The sequence below is a fragment of the Pseudovirgaria hyperparasitica genome (genome assembly GCF_010093815.1).
Source record: "Pseudovirgaria hyperparasitica strain CBS 121739 unplaced genomic scaffold EJ05scaffold_16, whole genome shotgun sequence".
Classification (NCBI taxonomy): domain Eukaryota; kingdom Fungi; phylum Ascomycota; class Dothideomycetes; order Acrospermales; family Acrospermaceae; genus Pseudovirgaria; species Pseudovirgaria hyperparasitica.
The window spans coordinates 201921-218856 of NW_022985564.1; the positions used below are offsets into that span (position 1 = coordinate 201921).

At 49.0% G+C, this 16936-nt stretch overlaps 9 protein-coding genes across 9 annotated transcripts; 6 read left to right on the plus strand and 3 right to left on the minus strand.

The window, feature by feature from the left end:
• Nucleotides 1–32: 32 nt before the first annotated feature.
• EJ05DRAFT_541035 (uncharacterized protein) lies at nucleotides 33–1240 on the minus strand. The gene is made up of 2 exons (XM_033749639.1): nucleotides 886–1240; nucleotides 33–821 (listed from the first exon to the last, which is right to left on the minus strand). Exons 1-2 carry the CDS (start codon nucleotides 1097–1099, stop codon nucleotides 451–453), a joined length of 585 nt encoding a protein of 194 aa, XP_033596878.1. The 5' UTR covers nucleotides 1100–1240; the 3' UTR covers nucleotides 33–450.
• Nucleotides 1241–1979: 739 nt separating this feature from the next.
• On the plus strand, nucleotides 1980–3404 carry EJ05DRAFT_503964 (uncharacterized protein; the record flags this gene model as incomplete). The annotated part of the gene is made up of 2 exons (XM_033747498.1): nucleotides 1980–3240; nucleotides 3292–3404. The coding sequence occupies 2 exons, from the start codon at nucleotides 1980–1982 to the stop codon at nucleotides 3402–3404; spliced, it is 1374 nt and encodes a 457-aa protein (XP_033596879.1).
• Nucleotides 3405–3710: 306 nt separating this feature from the next.
• Nucleotides 3711–4118, plus strand: EJ05DRAFT_503965 (uncharacterized protein; the record flags this gene model as incomplete). Its single annotated transcript, XM_033747499.1, has 1 exon — nucleotides 3711–4118. One exon carries the CDS (start codon nucleotides 3711–3713, stop codon nucleotides 4116–4118), a length of 408 nt encoding a protein of 135 aa, XP_033596880.1.
• A 92-nt stretch (nucleotides 4119–4210) lies between these two features.
• On the plus strand, nucleotides 4211–5527 carry EJ05DRAFT_503966 (MFS general substrate transporter; the record flags this gene model as incomplete). The annotated part of the gene is made up of 3 exons (XM_033747500.1): nucleotides 4211–4395; nucleotides 4447–4852; nucleotides 4907–5527. 3 exons carry the CDS (start codon nucleotides 4211–4213, stop codon nucleotides 5525–5527), a joined length of 1212 nt encoding a protein of 403 aa, XP_033596881.1.
• EJ05DRAFT_513914 (NmrA family transcriptional regulator) lies at nucleotides 5402–6555 on the minus strand (the record flags this gene model as incomplete). The annotated part of the gene is made up of 2 exons (XM_033748479.1): nucleotides 5402–6259; nucleotides 6309–6555. The coding sequence occupies 2 exons, from the start codon at nucleotides 6553–6555 to the stop codon at nucleotides 5571–5573; spliced, it is 936 nt and encodes a 311-aa protein (XP_033596882.1). The 3' UTR covers nucleotides 5402–5570.
• A 774-nt stretch (nucleotides 6556–7329) lies between these two features.
• Nucleotides 7330–10425, plus strand: EJ05DRAFT_422288 (uncharacterized protein; the record flags this gene model as incomplete). Its single annotated transcript, XM_033741478.1, has 2 exons — nucleotides 7330–9921; nucleotides 9973–10425. Coding segments are annotated over 2 exons (3045 nt in total), but the record flags the coding sequence as incomplete, so codon positions are not given.
• A 74-nt stretch (nucleotides 10426–10499) lies between these two features.
• EJ05DRAFT_443587 (family S53 protease) lies at nucleotides 10500–12257 on the minus strand (the record flags this gene model as incomplete). The annotated part of the gene is made up of 2 exons (XM_033742095.1): nucleotides 10500–11308; nucleotides 11360–12257. 2 exons carry the CDS (start codon nucleotides 12255–12257, stop codon nucleotides 10500–10502), a joined length of 1707 nt encoding a protein of 568 aa, XP_033596884.1.
• Nucleotides 12258–13656: 1399 nt separating this feature from the next.
• Nucleotides 13657–15291, plus strand: EJ05DRAFT_513917 (DUF1753-domain-containing protein). Its single transcript, XM_033748480.1, has 2 exons — nucleotides 13657–13865; nucleotides 13919–15291. Exons 1-2 carry the CDS (start codon nucleotides 13833–13835, stop codon nucleotides 14891–14893), a joined length of 1008 nt encoding a protein of 335 aa, XP_033596885.1. The 5' UTR covers nucleotides 13657–13832; the 3' UTR covers nucleotides 14894–15291.
• A 240-nt stretch (nucleotides 15292–15531) lies between these two features.
• Nucleotides 15532–16401, plus strand: EJ05DRAFT_513918 (uncharacterized protein; the record flags this gene model as incomplete). Its single annotated transcript, XM_033748481.1, has 4 exons — nucleotides 15532–15613; nucleotides 15680–15985; nucleotides 16175–16311; nucleotides 16369–16401. Exons 1-4 carry the CDS (start codon nucleotides 15562–15564, stop codon nucleotides 16399–16401), a joined length of 528 nt encoding a protein of 175 aa, XP_033596886.1. The 5' UTR covers nucleotides 15532–15561.
• Between the last annotated feature and the right edge of the window lie 535 nt (nucleotides 16402–16936).

Genomic DNA, 16936 nt, shown 5'->3' on the forward strand with positions numbered 1-16936 from the left:
GGCCTAGCGTGCGTTGGAAGGGCCTTCATTACCATGGCATGTGATTCGATTATGACAGTCTTACTTCAAAGGCATCCGAATTAACTATATCATACAGTACTGTCAAATGCTGTACTTGCTACCAAGTTCTGAACTTTGGCTTTGTGTGTATTGGACAAGCTAGGCAATCCTGAAATCCAGGGGATAGTATTCCCATCATTTGAAACAAAGATACCCTGACACTTTGTATCTTCTTCCATGGTGTGTGATTCTGTGCCACTTGATTCTGTGCCACTTGATTCAAGTCCGATCGCCAAGTACTGACTTTCGTTTCATTCCGGGCTTATGTTACTCGTAGCTGCGATAAGTGGCTTCTTTCGTTTATTGCAGTAGTTGCTTGGTGTGTCAATTTGTCTCAAAATGTTGTCTATCAACGCAATGTGCATGTTGACGCCTGGGCTTCGCACAATATCATCGTTCGATTTTCTCGCCGACGTCCTCCATCTCATCGTCCTCTTCATTTGTATCATCGTCCTCGATACCTTCGCTGTCTTGCAATCGTGGGGTTGGTTGATTAACGACCTGCTGTAGTTGGGCACCTGCGTCTCTGCCTATGAGCTTTGCAGCAGTCTGAGCCTTCATAATCGTTTCCTTTGCCCGCCGAATAACTTCGTCCTCGGATTTCCTGATAGTTCCTGATACACGCACAACACGTATTACACATTGCTGGCTGACCGGTGCTGGAAGCTTAGTAATGAATGAAAGTGCACCCCAGACGAGACGATAATGATTTCGCGGGGCTCGTATGATCGCAGTCGAGGTTGCGGCGGAAAGGTAATTCACTAGAACCACATTAGTAGGTGTGGATATGGCCTATAGATATGGCCTATGCAGCAAAGTATTCACCCTTCAAGCCGCTACCGACTGCTCCAGCGCCATATTCGCCATACATTTCGAGGATGCCATCTCGAATCAGTCTTATCAAGAACTGCGGTGTCAAAGCGTCAGAACTTGGTTGTTGGAAATATACCACATCTGGAAGCGGTTCTTTTGCTGACGCCTTTGAAGGTGTAGGGTACAAAAAATTGATAAGCAGATATCTGTTCTTGATGCGAACCATATTGTGTTCGTGCGGGCCAGGTTACATTTCTCTGTCAGCAGTCATTTCAGAAGGATACATTCTATAGTAGTACCGCTTCTAGTTGATGAGATATTGTGTAACACTCATGTGCAATCCCACACGCGTAGTTTGCTTAGCTCTGAACTTCACGCGAACAGGCTCGGGCTGACTTGACTTGCGTCTATACCTGATACCCACCCAACCCACCCAGGTTAGTGCCTTGGCTGATGCGGGAGGCGCCTCCAACTGGCTTCTTGGCTGCAGACCGGAGACTGAGAAGGTACGGCCGCAGGTGGGAATCCGCACATCTCTTTACTGGCCACCCACTCTAAGTGGCCTAAACATGATTTACCTATGATTGAGATTATCATCAGTCTCTCACACTCTTTTGTCTATACTCCTATCAGACGAGACTCTCGAACACGCGCGCGCTCACCTCCTGAGAGCCGACTAGGACGATCGTCGTTGCGTACTACATACTACGGCTCCGAAGATGCAGCTCGACCGTTCCGGTATTCGTTCGATTAGATGCGGAGCAGGACGTGGGCTCTTGGTGCTCCCAACATGCCTTTTCATGACTCTAGCTTTAGCTCTGTCGAGCCCGGAAGCTTTACACCTGGGTCAGAGACAGGTCCCGATAGATAAATTAGACCAGGCTGCAGCGACGAAGCTAAAGGAAGCATGTCCGGACTATACACTGTATGCGAGGCATAGACAGTAAGAGTCTCTAGGGAACTTTTAGTGGGCTCATATTTTAATATATATCAGTGCACCTTATAGCGAAGGTCCGATGGAGATACCATTTCAGCGCCCCCATGAGCATTGCCGGACATTCGTCTCCCCGCTTGTAGAAGAAGTGATAGAGTATATGAATGAGAACATGAAGGACAAGGATTTGGCACGAATATTTGAGAATGCGTTTCCGAACACGTTAGATACCACGGTCCGCTGGCACGTTGATGGAACGGAACAAAAGAAGAAGACATGGGGACTACGAGCAACTTATGGAGATGACGAATGGCAGGGACCGCAAAGCTTCATTGTGACCGGCGACATCAACGCGGAATGGTTACGCGACTCTACGAACCAGCTCGCTCAATACCAAAGCCTAGCGAAGAAAGACCAGAAGATTAAGACTTTGATATTGGGGGCTATCAATACACAGATAGAGTACGTTATTGGGTCACCGTACTGCAATGCCTTTCAACCGCCTGCTCCGAGTAAACTCAAAGTCACGCATAACGGGGAAGGTGATAGTGTACATCCTGCTTACGAGCCTTCGTTTGTTTTTGAATGCAAGTATGAGCTTGACTCGCTTGCAAACTTTTTGTCGCTCGCGAATCAATATTACAGCCACACTGGATCTACGGATTTCATGACACATCGTTGGTACAAAGCACTCGAGACCGTGCTGGAGGTCTTAGAAGCTCAATCACAAGGCTCTTTTGATGAAAACGGGAAATATCACCGAAACATGTATACATTCAATCGCCACACCGATAGCGGCACCGAAACTCTTTCACTAAGCGGCATGGGGAATCCATTGAATAATGGCACTGGCCTTGTTCGCAGCGCTTTCCGTCCGAGCGACGATGCAACCATCTTAGGCTTCCTCATTCCCGCAAACGCCATGATGTCTGTCGAATTAAAACGCACAGCTGACATACTACGCAAGGTCAGCCGTAACAAGCTGGCAAAAAGAATGGAACTTCGCGCCGACCTCATCAGGGCGGGAATTATGGAGCACGGAGTGGTCACCCATAAAGGATATGGAAAGGTGTTTGCATTCGAGGTTGATGGATATGGAGGCCAAATCCTGATGGACGATGCGAACATACCGTCCTTGCTAGCATTGCCTATTCTTGGTTTTGTGGATGCTAAGGACGAAATCTATCAGAACACGCGTAAGATGATACTCGAAAAGCAGGGTAACCCATTTTACCTCACAGGGGAAGATTTTCATGGGATCGGGGGACCGCACATTGGCTTGCAACATGCCTGGCCCATGAGTGTGCTCGTACAAGCGATGACTAGTGACGATGACGGTGAGATCAGTAAGAGTCTTAATCTGGTGAAGAGTGTTACGCAGTTAGGTCTGATTCATGAGAGTGTCCGTGTCGACATGTCTAGAGATTACACCAGTAAGTCACTTAACGCCCTCACAACCTTATTGTAGCTAATGTGAGGCTCAGGAAGCTGGTTTGCTTGGGCCAACTCTGTCTTCGCTCAGACAATCCTTGATCTTGCAAGGAGAAAACCTCACATCGTCTTTGGTGAAGGAGCCATACCTTACAGTCCGGAGTAGCATCTCTACTCATTACAAGGATGCGGCCCTATTATACCCATAACCTATGATAATACATTTTTATAATAGTAAAACTCTGCACGGCGAATTCTGATCGAACTGGTGAGAGCTCCTAGGCGTGTAGTTGGTAAGGCACGTAAGGCACGCAGGGCCGAGCTAGTACCTACAGTACTGCCCAGATCCTCGGGACCACCCGTACCGAATGTTCTTTTGACGTCAGCTTGCTCGAACCCTACTTAGAACTTAGTTACATGGGTGTCCACGCTATCTCGGCAATCGACAAAGGGCTGCCAACTTTCTTCGCCAATGACCCCGCATCATGTCGGACCGCGTCTCGATCGCAACTCATTGTCCCTCTCGGACGACGAGCATGGATCAACCTTTCAAATGCGGAGTTATGGTGGCCCAGGCAGCAGGATGGGCCGCGTGCTAAGAGACCTAGATGTAGACGAGGATGTCGACCAAGATGAGGACGCAGGTCTACTGAGCCGCTCAACAAGAGCCCGACGATGCAGCGTACAGAGCTTCATGTTGTATAAACCTGATGAAGAGAGAGCTGTAAAAAGGAAACTAGACCGCAGAGTCGTAGGATTGATGTTTCTCCTCTACCTACTAAGCTTCGTAGATCGAAGCAACATCGGTAATGCGAAGATCGCCGGACTAGCACGGGACCTAAACTTAGGCAAGGGACAATATGAATGGTTGCTGACATAGTTCTACGTGAGTTACATTGCGTTCGGATGGATGACCTTGTTGTTGTACGTGACCCGTCTCTTCATGAGCGCCTTATTGCAGAGCACTAAATCATGGGAGTGTGTCTTTATAGATACCGTATCATTCCCGCCCATATCTACATATCGCTCTGTGTCCTCTCTTGGGGCATCCTAGCTTCATTACAATCGGTCTCAATCTCATTTACATCGCTCCTCATTCTTCGCTTTCTACTCGGCGTGTCGGAAGCGGCTTTCGGGCCTGGCGTTCCTTACTACCTGTAAGTCTCCATGACACGGTCGCCCAGGTGACGTACTAACATCAGATAAAGGTCATTTTTCTACCGTCGGGACGAATTGGCTTTTCGTACCGGCCTGTTCATCTCAGCGGCACCTCTAGCCAGTTCCTTTACGAGTAGTCTAGCCTGGCTCATTACTGAATTCGCTGAGGGCGGCCCTATCGCTCCGTGGAGGTTGTTATTCCTAGCTGAAGGGTTTCCAAGTGTGGTAGCTGCAATTGTAGCTTGGGAATGTGTGCCCGATGGGCTGGATACGGCGATGTTCTTGAATCATAGAGAGCGCGAAGTAGCCATGCTGCGTGTGCAAGAGCAGAATGAAGATGCAGACGAGAAGGGTGCAAAGCATGAAAATAAGTATTCGGATAACTATAGGCGAGGGAAACTGATTTGGAGAGAGATTGGAAGCGCGCTTGCGGATCCAAAAACCTATACGACTGCGGTATGCCTCACACGCCCATTTATAGGGCCAAGATAGAGTCTGACTTGCGTACAGGTCATGTTTTTTTCGGCAAATGTTGCTTTTTCCTCCATGCCAGTATTTCTGCCAACAATAATTCGAGAAATGGGACACACAACTTTTGCGTCTCAAGCGCTCTCCGCGCCGCCATACCTCCTCTCTTTTGTTACCGTCCTTCTTACCGCCCACCTCTCTGACAAGCACCGTCTGCGTTCGCCTTATATACTCTTGCACTCCTTGTTAGCTGCTTCGGGGTATCTGCTGATTGCGTTGGCGGGTCATTTCCACTGGGCACCAACCCTGCGATACATCGGTGTTTATCCTGCATGCGTGGGTTTCTTCAGTGTTATAACATTGATCATCACATGGACGCTAAACAATCAACAAGGCGAGTCAGCTAAAGGTACAGGAATGGTGATCCTAGGGCTCATAGGACGATGTGGGCCACTATTAGGCATAAGACTATACCCCAAAGCGGAAGGCCCGGAGTATGTGAAGGGAATGAGCATATGTGCTGTATTCATGGCTGGTGTTGGGATACTCGCCGTCTGTCTGGCTCTTGCATTGAGGAGCTCTAACTTGCGAGCACAGAAACAATGGGCTCAAGATGGAGGACAGCAAAGTGGAAGGAGACAACCATTTACATTCATTCTGTGAGACTAAAGATAGCAACGTTGACCATAGGCACACTCACAGTCTCTCATTGAGCTTCCTTTGCGGCAGTGTTCTTAGCATATTGTTCGAAGCTGATAAGCGGTCCAAGGCCATGCTTTTCGAGAAGTTGGTTTCCTTTGGCGATTGCGTCAACAGGCTCGCCTACGTAGTAACCACCAACATCTGGGCGGATAAGTTTCATATTGCCGCTCAACTCTTCGCGGACGGACTCCGGCAGGTAACTTGCGAAGAGCTCGGCTGAGAGCTCATTGGCCACGGCTTTGCGTCCTGTTCCAGCTTCATATTGTTTCGCTGCCTCCGCAAACTCTAGCTCAGTCGACGCAGCGACACGTTCACCTGTCGGTCCTTCGAGTAGCATCGCAGCGATGAAAGCCCCAGAGTCAACATCAGAAGCGATGGTTGGGATCTTCGTGGTAGTGGGAAAAGGCAGATTCAAGGCATATACACCGTCGGGTCCTGGTCGAAACATACTGTACAGACTGGAAAGAAACATTCCCGGCATGTAGAATGATGCTGGAATGTTCAGACTGCGGATATACTCTTCAACAACAGCCTTACTATCGAAGTGCTTGACAGAGGTTATAACGCCATCAGTGGCTTTGGAGACGTACACCAGAGACGACCAGATCAAATGATCGACACCGGCATCTTTAGCGGAGTCGGCAATGGACTTTCCTTGGGTGACTTCATCGTCGTAGGAGAGTTTGGCCCAGACTGGAGGTCATTAATTTTTGCCGCCTTCTTTCGCAAGTTTGCAGCTTACAGTCTGTGACTCCGAATACAGCAGACGAGCCTCTGATGGCTTTTCTTACGGACTTGGGGTCGTCTAAGTCGGCTTCGAAGATCTCACAGCCCCTTGTTTTGAGATACTGGGCGGCTGGCTTACTGGCATCACGAGTGATGGCTCGAATCGTGTATATGGAGGAGAGCTTGGGGTGGGCGAGGATGTGCTTGATTACTGACCCTCCCTGGTTGCCAGTGGCACCGAAGACAGTGAGAACTTTAGACATTCTAGCTCGGTTCGGTGATATATAATGTGGAAGATATTGTGGGCAATCAGATCGCGAGAATGGCGCAGTATTGTTGAGGAAATGTGAGAAATGAAGTTAGGCACTAATCTTTGGGAAGTTCGAGTGGAGAAGAAAATGTCCAGCCATATTTATACATCTTAATCACAAGATACACATGTAATGAGATAACACGCGTCAGAGCCTAGAGCTGACATCAATAAATCATTTGCCGAAGGCTCACACCCCGGGGATAAATATTTGCCAAATTGAGTAACTCTCAAAGTCCATACATGGAGAGTTGGTCAGCAGTTCGCGAGCGGCGCTGAGAACCTCGGGATGTTGCCGATCTACCGACTCTTGATAAATTAGGAAAGCTTGGCGTTTCGGTCTCAACCTCATAACACCGGTCTCAATATCATAATCCGTTTCAACATTTCTTCGCTGATCTAGTTACGCCTGTGCTTGCCTCCCTCGTACGTCTCCTTGAGTGACGAATTACAAGATATAGCACAATATTTGGTCATGCTGTGCCATCAATAGCGCAAGGTGAGCCGCGCTTCCGCTTGAGGCGAAATGGAGTCCTCGAAAGCAAATCAACCTCCGCTACTTGTCTCCAACAAGGAGGTGACTTCTTCGCACTCTGCTATCCTTGATCCACAGGATCGACGTTCAACGACTAATGGCAGCCATCCCGAGCAGCATTCCAGACCTTCCCTAGAGCCAGTCAGCAGCTCAAGGAGTTTGCACCAAAAGCCGGACCGAGATAGGGAAACAAAGCGTCAATCAGATGCAACTAGTCTGAAGATCGAAGGTGACGAAGAAGAACCGGCTGAACCTCAGTCCTTCCAAAGATCGTCAAGTCCAGCAGCTCTGAATCGTAACAAAGGCGCCACCTATGAAAATGTCCGTGACGGAGGGATCAATAAAATGCAGCGGTTCTCCTTGTACGAGACCAGTTCCAGATTTTATCTTGTTGGCGGGGATGTTATGGACAAACATTTTAGAGTATTGAAGGTTGATCGTACTGCGCCGCCGGGACAGTTGCAGATTACCGAAGACGACATAGTTTACGACAAACGAGAAATGAACCAGCTACTCAATGCTATCGATGATGGTAACAAAGGAAGTGGAGGACTGAAGTTGAAGTGTAGTTCTTGGGGCATTTTGGGATTTATTCGATTCACTGAGGCCTATTACATGCTCCTCATCACGAAACGAACGCAAGTTGCCATCATTGGAGGTCATTACATTTATCGAGTTGATGGTACTGATCTGGTACCACTGACCACTGGTTCTACATCTCGCTTCCAAAGCAACAGGAACCCAGAAGAGGCGCGATTCCTAGGCATCCTCAATAATTTGGACCTCACGAAAGGATTCTATTTTAGCTATTCGTACAACATCACGCGCACACTCCAGGACAATATCATGCGAGAGCGTAACGCTATCAAAGATGGCAAGCGGCGTGCTAAACGAGACTTCAACGACATGTTTGTTTGGAACAACTACCTTCTTGCGCCTGCGTTTGGAGCTGTCAAGAACCTTTATGACTGGTGCTTTCCGATCACACATGGGTTTGTGGACCAGTCTTCCTTGGATGTCTTTGGACGTCGCATCCACATAACCATAATCGCTCGAAGATCGCGATTTTTCGCTGGTGCACGTTTTCTCAAACGAGGTGCTAATGATTTAGGATATGTTGCAAACGACGTTGAAACAGAGCAGATCATATCAGAAGTGTTGACAACTTCGTTCCATGCTCCAGGACCTCGTCTATATGCAAACCCTACATACACATCGTATGTACAGCATCGTGGCAGCATTCCTTTGTATTGGTCACAGGATAATACTGGTGTGACGCCGAAACCCGACATTACCCTGAATATGATTGATCCATTCTATAGTGCTGCAGCACTTCATTTCGATAATCTATTTGAAAGATACGGAGCTCCTGTCTATGCACTCAATCTCATCAAAGCACGCGAGCGAACTCCTCGAGAATCTAAGCTCTTATATGAGTATCAGAATGCGATCGCGTATCTCAATCAGACGCTGCCAGAGGACAAAAAGATCATGTATGAAGCTTTCGATATGAGCAGAGCCTCCAAGACGCGTGGACAAGATGTTATTGGTACACTCGAAATCCTTGCAGAGAGGGTCCTAGACAAGACAGGCTTCTTTCACAACGGCGATAACGATCTACACACATCCAAGATTCAGAACGGAGTAGCCAGAACAAATTGTATCGACTGCTTAGATCGAACAAACGCAGCACAGTTCGTGATTGGCAAGCGCGCACTCGGTAGACAACTGCAGGCTCTTGGGGTAATCAGTGGTAGCACTGTGGAGTACGACTCTGACTGCGTCAACATATTCACTCACATGTTTCATGACCATGGTGACACCATTGCAATTCAATACGGAGGCTCTCATCTGGTGAACACCATGGCGACCTATCGGAAGCTCAACCATTGGCAAAGTCATTCCCGCGATCTGGTCGAAAGTTTCAAGCGCTACTACCACAATTCGTTCCTCGACTCACAGCGCCAAGAAGCGTACAACCTGTTCCTTGGCCATTACATATTCTCGCAAGGGCAGCCTTTCTTGTGGGATCTAACCACTGATTACTACTTACATCATACACATCCACGATCATGGTCAAACAAGCGCAGAAGTTATATTCAGTGGTACACACCGGGCTACCTTGAACCTCGTACTATGCCTGAGATCGAGGGACCAGCGCCAAAGTATCATGACAAGAATTTGTCATTCTTCGATGACTACTGGATGGAATACTACCGCCCTTTAGCAATATCATCATTCTTGAAGATTTTCCAGTTTCGTATGAACTCAACGATCAACTATCTTCCCGAGAAGATTGACGGCCAGTATGACCTAAGCCCGTTCCACCCCCGTAAGCTACCTCCCGGTGAAACATCTCGCGAGCGAGAAAAGAAAGTCCGAAAAGGGGTGACTATCGTTGATCCGAACAGCGATCCGGAGAAACGTACCTCGACCTTGCCCTATTCTCCTAGATATCAGCCATCGCCCGTAAAACAAACAAGCATTTTACGCAGTGAGTCGGGAACATATGGCCTGCCACTTTTGACGACGTCTTGGCCTAATACCGGCACATCTACATCCGGGTCCGTCCCATCAGCACGAAATTCTCTACTTCTAGCGGACAAGAACGCGATGTCACAGTGGACACTGAATCAACTAATGCACCATTCTCTGCATCCGTCAGTAACTCCTGCTGAAGAAGAGGAGTACGAACACTACGTGTCGCATCCCTTGAATCTTCCACTTGTTACCTCATATCCAACCCCAGATGATTACGCTACCAATCAAGACTTTGTCGACTACGTTACCAGTTATCTGCCTACATCCGAGACTTACCAACCGCAAAGTTCGGAGATACCTTACACCGAGCTACAATCCGTTTTTGGTCTTGAGGATATAGTCGAAGGAGTCCAGAGTCATACCCACAGCCGCAGTGTCTTCCCGACAACTTCCGAACACGACTTTGGACTGCAGCGTCAGGCCACCCATTCCAGAAGTCGTAGCATGCCACAAACGAAAGCAGAAGCTCAAGCAGCACGGGACGTTGCGAGAGATGAACAGTACACCCTCGCGCAGACTCCTGTGCAACGTATTGCACCACAGCATAGCCAAAGAAGTAAACAAGAGCCAAGTGAGGAGGATATTGCGGAATATACAGCATTTCTGGAGGTCGCAGAGAATCCGTTGACGGTGACAGAAGCAGATGGAGATAAGAAGAGGTATAAAGCATATCGACAGTGGCTGAGAGGAAAGAGTTTGTTCAAGCAAAGCAAAATTGATCCCGAGTGGAAGGATACATTTGGGGTCACAGGATGAAATATTATCAGTCATCCTTGATGCAGGTAGCTCATATTCAGAACAAAAGCAGACTACGCTCAGCCTCACGTGGCTAGCAGCTTCCTCAACGTTGAGAACATGGGCGTTCCCAGTCCTGTTGCCGGATCCCAGCCCTCCAGCGCCGCGTAGCCCCCTTCAATGAAGTCGCCATCTGAACATCCTACGGCGGATCCCTCCTTGACATCTGTCCATCCTGCTCTACCCTTCCCGTACAGCAGGGGATTCAAGAATCCTAAGGTAGGCATCCCATTCCTCGTCCGCAAATCATTCAGTAAGGCTACCACAGCGGTCACAACAGGCGTACTTGCACTAGTCCCAGCTTGCTCACTTTTCATACCCTTAGCAACAATTACATAACGTTCTCCCATAGCACTCACATCTGGAATACCACGTCCAGACGAATTGTAGAACCCCTTATGCTTATCTCCTAATTTGCTCTGATACGTGGCCACAGCATCACGCTGCCAATCCGGCACGCCAAAGTAGTTGCTGAACCCGCCACTGCTGAAGGCCGCAGGCTCCTCGTTCGCCGGTGATCGGAGCCCCTGCGTAGCCCCGACAGACGTGACCCATTCGCACGAGCTCGGAAAAGTTGGCTTGAAACCCCGAGACCTGCCGTTGGGCCCTATGCAGGTGCCTTTTCCAGCAGACCCCATGGCACCGCCGTCTCCCGATGCGACAAGGACTGAGACGCCGCGCATAGCGAGCTGCGCGAATTTCAAACAGACTTTGTTTGCATAGGGCAGCGGAACGGTCTCTTCATTATCTGCGTACGAGATACTGATCACGCTGGGAGGGTGCTCTTCAGCGAGGATGGCGTCAAGAAATTCGAGATATGGTTCATTTCCACTTGCTGTGGTGTTGACGGTCATATTGTCGGGCTGGGATTGCGTGGGCGGACGACCGGCTGTCGAGTAGAAGGTGATCGGGAGAGTAGACGTGAAGGCCATGACATAGCCCAGATCCAGCATTGCTTCGACGCCGGCTTCCGAGGGCTCTTGAGAGTTGATACCGTTATTGATGAACGTCTCGGTGAAGTTGTAGGATGTGGAGTGGTTCTGGAGACCGAATTGAGTGAGAAAGGAGGTAAGGTCGGCGTGGTTCCCGTATTGCTCCAGGAACGACGCTATCCCGACCCGGACGGACGAGCCGGAGGGGGGCGAGTAGTTGATTTGATAGGCGTCTGCTATTGTCTTGGGGCAGATTGAATTCGAACAGTTCAGATCTTCACTGCGCACCCCCTGCCGCTTTGCGAGAGAGGAAGACTCATATGATGAGCGTGGCTGCTTGGGGGTGAGGAAGTGAATGGTTGGATAGACGAAGTCGATATCATTCTGAAGGCCTCCTGGGATGCTATATGATTTTGTCCGAATGACAGGTGTAGAGTCTAGGTGTTGATACCAGGAGAACTCCGCATTGAGCAGCTGAGAAGCTTTTCCAACCGTTGTTGAGATCTTGATCTTGTCGCCTATGCGATGGGCATCGATAAGGTTGTGAGATAGCCACTGTTCAATTCTTTGGGCAGATGTGTCCAAATTGGGGAGAGCAGCTTGGAGCTCAGGACTGCTGAGATATCGAGCGTATGATGGTGAATCAGGGTTGCTGATCTCTCGAGCTCTGTCTAGATAATTCTGATGCTGTGGTCGTATGGAGATGAATAGCGTGATATGTTCCTCCGGCGTCGCCACGGATCTTTGTGTCCATCCTTCAGGCGGATATCCATATTCTTCGTGAACTACATGACGGCCTGCGGTATTAAATGCTGCCAGAGCTCCTGTAATGAAACCAAATAAGAGGTGCATATTGAGTGGCTGATGGAATTGATAGAGGCGACTGGGAGAGAACGTATGTACATGAAAGATGAGAAATAGGACTTAGCAAGTGACGCCTAAAAATGGGTTCAGCATGAACAGAGCGAGAAATTGACGCGGTCGATCCTTTCATCATTCCCAGTACACCTACATGCTTGTCCAGGGATGTCGTCGGATCGTACCTTGGAGCAAGCTTCTGTCGAAAACTAGCCCCTTCACCACCCTGTCACGCGATGCGTAGATATCTCGCCTCGCGATTCGCTGATAGAATGAAATAAATGCAAAGCGTAGACATCTATTCGCAAATAGAAGAACAGATGTCACTAGCCGCCTTAACGGGTTTTCTATAGTCTGCCCATCAGTAACGAAGCATATTCTCGTCTGTGCTATCGGACCGTTGTAGTCAAAACTCATACGCACAGTCTCGCTTCTGTACCCTGCACAGAGACCTGTGCTTGCTTTGTGCATGTCTACAATGTATGTATGACATACCCCCGGATCTGCCTAAGAAACACCGCTGTTTTCCATTCATAGCAGTAGTCGCGGGAGCTATAATGAATTCAGACCCAGACTTAAGTCTACGCACATCGTTCATATTTCCGTTCGTTATAGTTCAAGCCCATCATTATGGTTAGAATTTGGAATCGGGTGTATGGAGAGGCGGAGCGTATTCATAACCGGCTATTCTCGATAACCACGTTCCTTTAGAATCGAAGATTAAGAATGGGCTGTTGTGGGAGGCTTGAACTCGGTGCGCAGCTCTAAGTCAGGCTATAATTAGACGCTAAATACCTGGCTGTCACTTAGGGTGTGCCATAGCACGCACCTTGCTTTGTTTGAGAATACAATCATCGTCCGCCCGTCACTATATGAGCTGACATAAATAGACCTTGGATACTGGAGCGCTACATCAAATAGTATTCGTGCATTCGTACATGCCGATATGCTGAGAGTATTGGAGAGACTCTCTGCTAACGCCTCAATATCTTCCTTGATAATGCAGCCATTATCCAGTCCAGAAGTGATAACTGTGAGGTATTGACCTGTAGTTTTTAGCGTCCATATGAGCATTGTTCTGCGAAACTACGAAGAGGGCATTTCATGGTCTTTTTGGATGCCAAGTAAGTGCAGATTCTAACGGAACTATGGTCGAGTAGAGAATGTTGTCTGGGCCGGTGCCGTTCTCATCATGACAAGAGAATGAGTCGGGATAGTGAGCCTCCCTTTGACGATGGCAGACTGTCAAACGTTCAAGTGTATTCGTGGTGTTGTAAGTATAAGAAGAGAACAAAATTTAAACTCAAGTCCAGCTGTGGCGCTAGGCCAGGTACGGTGATGTCAAAAGCACGTGCCCCTTAATTTAGTTTCCGACGTCCTCCGTGAATGCGAACCTCTGTCTTTGCAACTCTCGTTGCCTCCACCACTACCCTTAATTGATCTCTGCGCCTCGACATTCACGACAACCACTCTGCCTAGTTGCTCTCGACCAGCCACGTCTTTTGTTCCTCGAACACAATATCGCTCCTCTCAGACTCGACGGCGCAGGCCTGCGCACCCCTCACAGCCATGATCTCTCTTCCCGAGATGCCCCGTCCAAAGGTACCAAGGACCTGCGCAAAACAAGACGAGATTCATACTGACATATTTCCCAGACCTTCCTTCATATCATGTCATTGCGCTCCGGCGCTGAGCTCATAACCCTCACCATTCTCATCAACAAGGTGTCTGGATTCTACGGTCTCCTCGCCATTTTGACCGGCCTGGAGCTTTCTACGACACAGCTTACAATGTACCTTTACTCAGTCGGCGCTCTCATCCTGACGATATACCTCTTCCCATTCATTCGCACAGGAAGCCCACTTCAGTGTATGGCTCTAGCATACTTCTATGTCATCGACAGCATCATCAATGCCGCATACACGGTCGCATTTGGCGTCGCATGGTTTCTGGTGCTGGCAAATCACCCGGAAGACTCCGCGGGCAAAGCTCCGGGAAGCGGCACGATAGACAAAACTGCAGGATTCACCAGTCCAGGCCCGGAAATCAACGCCAGCGAGGTAGATGTTGTACCAGTGCCGAAGCCAGGCATGCAGCCGGGGGTAGATGCTGCGACTTTTGCTCATGGAGTGACGGACGCACCCGCTGGACTTGGCAATGCGGTGTTTCAAAGCGGGAGCATCATGTCTGTGTCTGCGATTGCATTTCTCTGGGCAATCCGCATCTACTTTATTGTTATCATGCTCGCATATGCTCGTACTGTCCTTCGCCAACATATCGCCACCACCTCATCTACTTCTTCCTGGGGTAGTGCTGGCACTGGTACGGACTCATCAAAGGGCACAATGGCTGAAAATCCATTCGAAGATCATCGTGAAGAAGGTCTAGGTTGGAAGGGCAAACTGGGCCGCGCGATGCTCAGAGCGGGCCCCAAGTACTGGCTTGGTGCCGCGGAGGACGAGCAGTGGACCAAGAGCGTCAGCACGAGATTCAACCGGAAGCATAACAACAACAACCTTAGCGTAGACACAAACGCTACAGGAGAAAGAGAGCGAAGGCGAAGGAGTGGAACTGGACCTCCTGCACCACCACCAATGCCACCTTTTGTGAATAACACTGAGACAAGATAAGCACAGTCGAGGAGAAGTTCGATGGAAAGGGATTTATGGAAAGAAATAATAGCGAATGCAAGGTATTCATCGAATGCCGGCGTTCGTGCATCCACCGCTCGCTGCATGCAGAATAGGGTTTTGGACATCACCGACGGCGTTTGAAGGGCTTTCGCATGTACGGTTGCATTGGATTGACGACATGATCGTAACAGCATTCAGACTTCCAGAGAATTGTTCTGAGAGCATTTGTACCAGCCGAGCGACTATCAACTTCAGATTCAAATTAGCATTTGTTCTCCGCGTACTTAATTGAATCGTGCTTATGTCTTCGGATTATGTTGAATACGATAATTCGGTGTCACGCACCACCATAGAGTAGCATTGTAGTGAATGAATCAGCCATGGATCACTATCTGATCTAACATCTAATGTGCTCTGGAGAATAGACCGAAGTCGGTATATTCACCTCAAATACACGTTTTGCCGCAGCTCCTACCCCAATAAGACCAAACGACTACCCCCTCAAGATCATGACTGCCAACGGTTGACCCTTCTCTCCCGTCTTTCTTAATCTACCTGATTCCATGGCCCTGTCAGCACATCGTCATGATTAGGTCCCCTCCCCCAAAACCCATCTCTTTCCCAGACCCAAACCACATACACTATCCACTCTGATCATCTCTGCAATGCCGGCTGAGTCTAACGGCAGCTCAGGTCCGCCACGATCCTCCATTTTTCGTAAGATGCTGCTGATCCGTCTCGTTCACTAGTGTTTTATCCAGTCTGCTGATGGCCTGTTCGCAGTCACACCCCCAAAAAGGCGTGTAGTGTTGGGAGACATCACTGCCCGGATACTAGCACACGAGGCGTCGCTGGACAATGCTGAGGCAGGCCAAGCCGAGACGACAGGCAATAACAACTCGGACAATGTTACCACAGGCACGCTCGCGACAGATATCACTCCTACAGGTACCCCACTGACGTCCAATGCTTCAATAACCAATCCCGCCGCGACAATCCACACTACACCACGCGGCTCAGCATCCAGTTACTTAGCTGAAGCAAGCGGGACCCCCCAGGAGCGTCCTCAACCCAGCCCGATTCTAACTGGTAAGCAAAGACCAATACATTCCACTATATCATACCAATCCGCTCGTAGTTTGTGAAACGAAGCACTGTCGACTTGACAACGCCGCACCAATCAACCTAGAGACGTTGTTTTACGCGTATGGAGCTGATCTCCTCTCCTCAATCATTCGAAGAAGCGAAGCAAGCTAATGACCCATTATTCTTGTTCAGATGCCGCAAGAGTCCCTCCATGGCAGCTCGGCATGAGAGAAGGCGACTTGAGAGCGACGCCTCCGTCAAGAGCAGGCGGAAGCCGAGCCATTGACCCTTCGCGAGACGATGCGTACTGGGAGAAGCTGAGCGAAATGGTGTGCTTGTGTCGTCGCGCATATCGGAAGATTTTATTGTCGCTGATTCGAGTATAGGGCCTCGATAAGGATACCAAAAGGCGTAAATGAGAAATAGACCTCCTTCGTGTACGTCTGTACGAGTCAGTCCCAGGGGATCTCGACTACCGCCTGTGTGGTCTCATGTCGGAAGAGAGAGCTGATGGGATTTTGTTATCGTTGCCGTATGCTGTTTATTCGTACTTGCTCGCTAGGTTATCAATCATTGTGAAGGATTGAAGAGTCACTTGTTTTCACTTACTCATGCGGTTCAATCAGAAAGATGCAGGGTCTCAGAGTAACTATTAGGACGAAAAATCGATACACACAGTCATGTTTGTTGAAGTGCTATATGCAGTTCCATAGTCTTTGAGCGCGTCCAAATATTGCTTAGGTTGTTTTTTCACAAAGCCGTCTGAAGTAGCGCATAGGTCATTGCCATCTGAGATAGGGAAAGATATACACAAGATTGTGAGAGGAGCAACGCAAATGCCAAATCCGACCATGCTTCCGTCATCAGTCATGCCGGAAGTAAGGGACTACCACCAAAACGCCATAAAATGCGATATCGAAGCAAGAACCAGAGGGGTCTGAAGACCAAAGGGAA

Bases quoted from the DNA above. Each gene is read 5' to 3' on its own strand.
- EJ05DRAFT_541035 (XM_033749639.1), bottom strand. From the start codon at position 1,099: ATGGTTCGCATCAAGAACAGATATCTGCTTATCAATTTTTTGTACCCT. The intron at 822-885 runs GTGAATACTTTG...ATGTGGTTCTAG, and splicing joins AGTCGGTAGCGGCTTGAAGG to TGAATTACCTTTCCGCCGCA.
- EJ05DRAFT_513917 (XM_033748480.1), top strand. From the start codon at position 13,833: ATGATCTCTCTTCCCGAGATGCCCCGTCCAAAG. The intron at 13,866-13,918 runs GTACCAAGGACC...CATATTTCCCAG, and splicing joins CCGAGATGCCCCGTCCAAAG to ACCTTCCTTCATATCATGTC.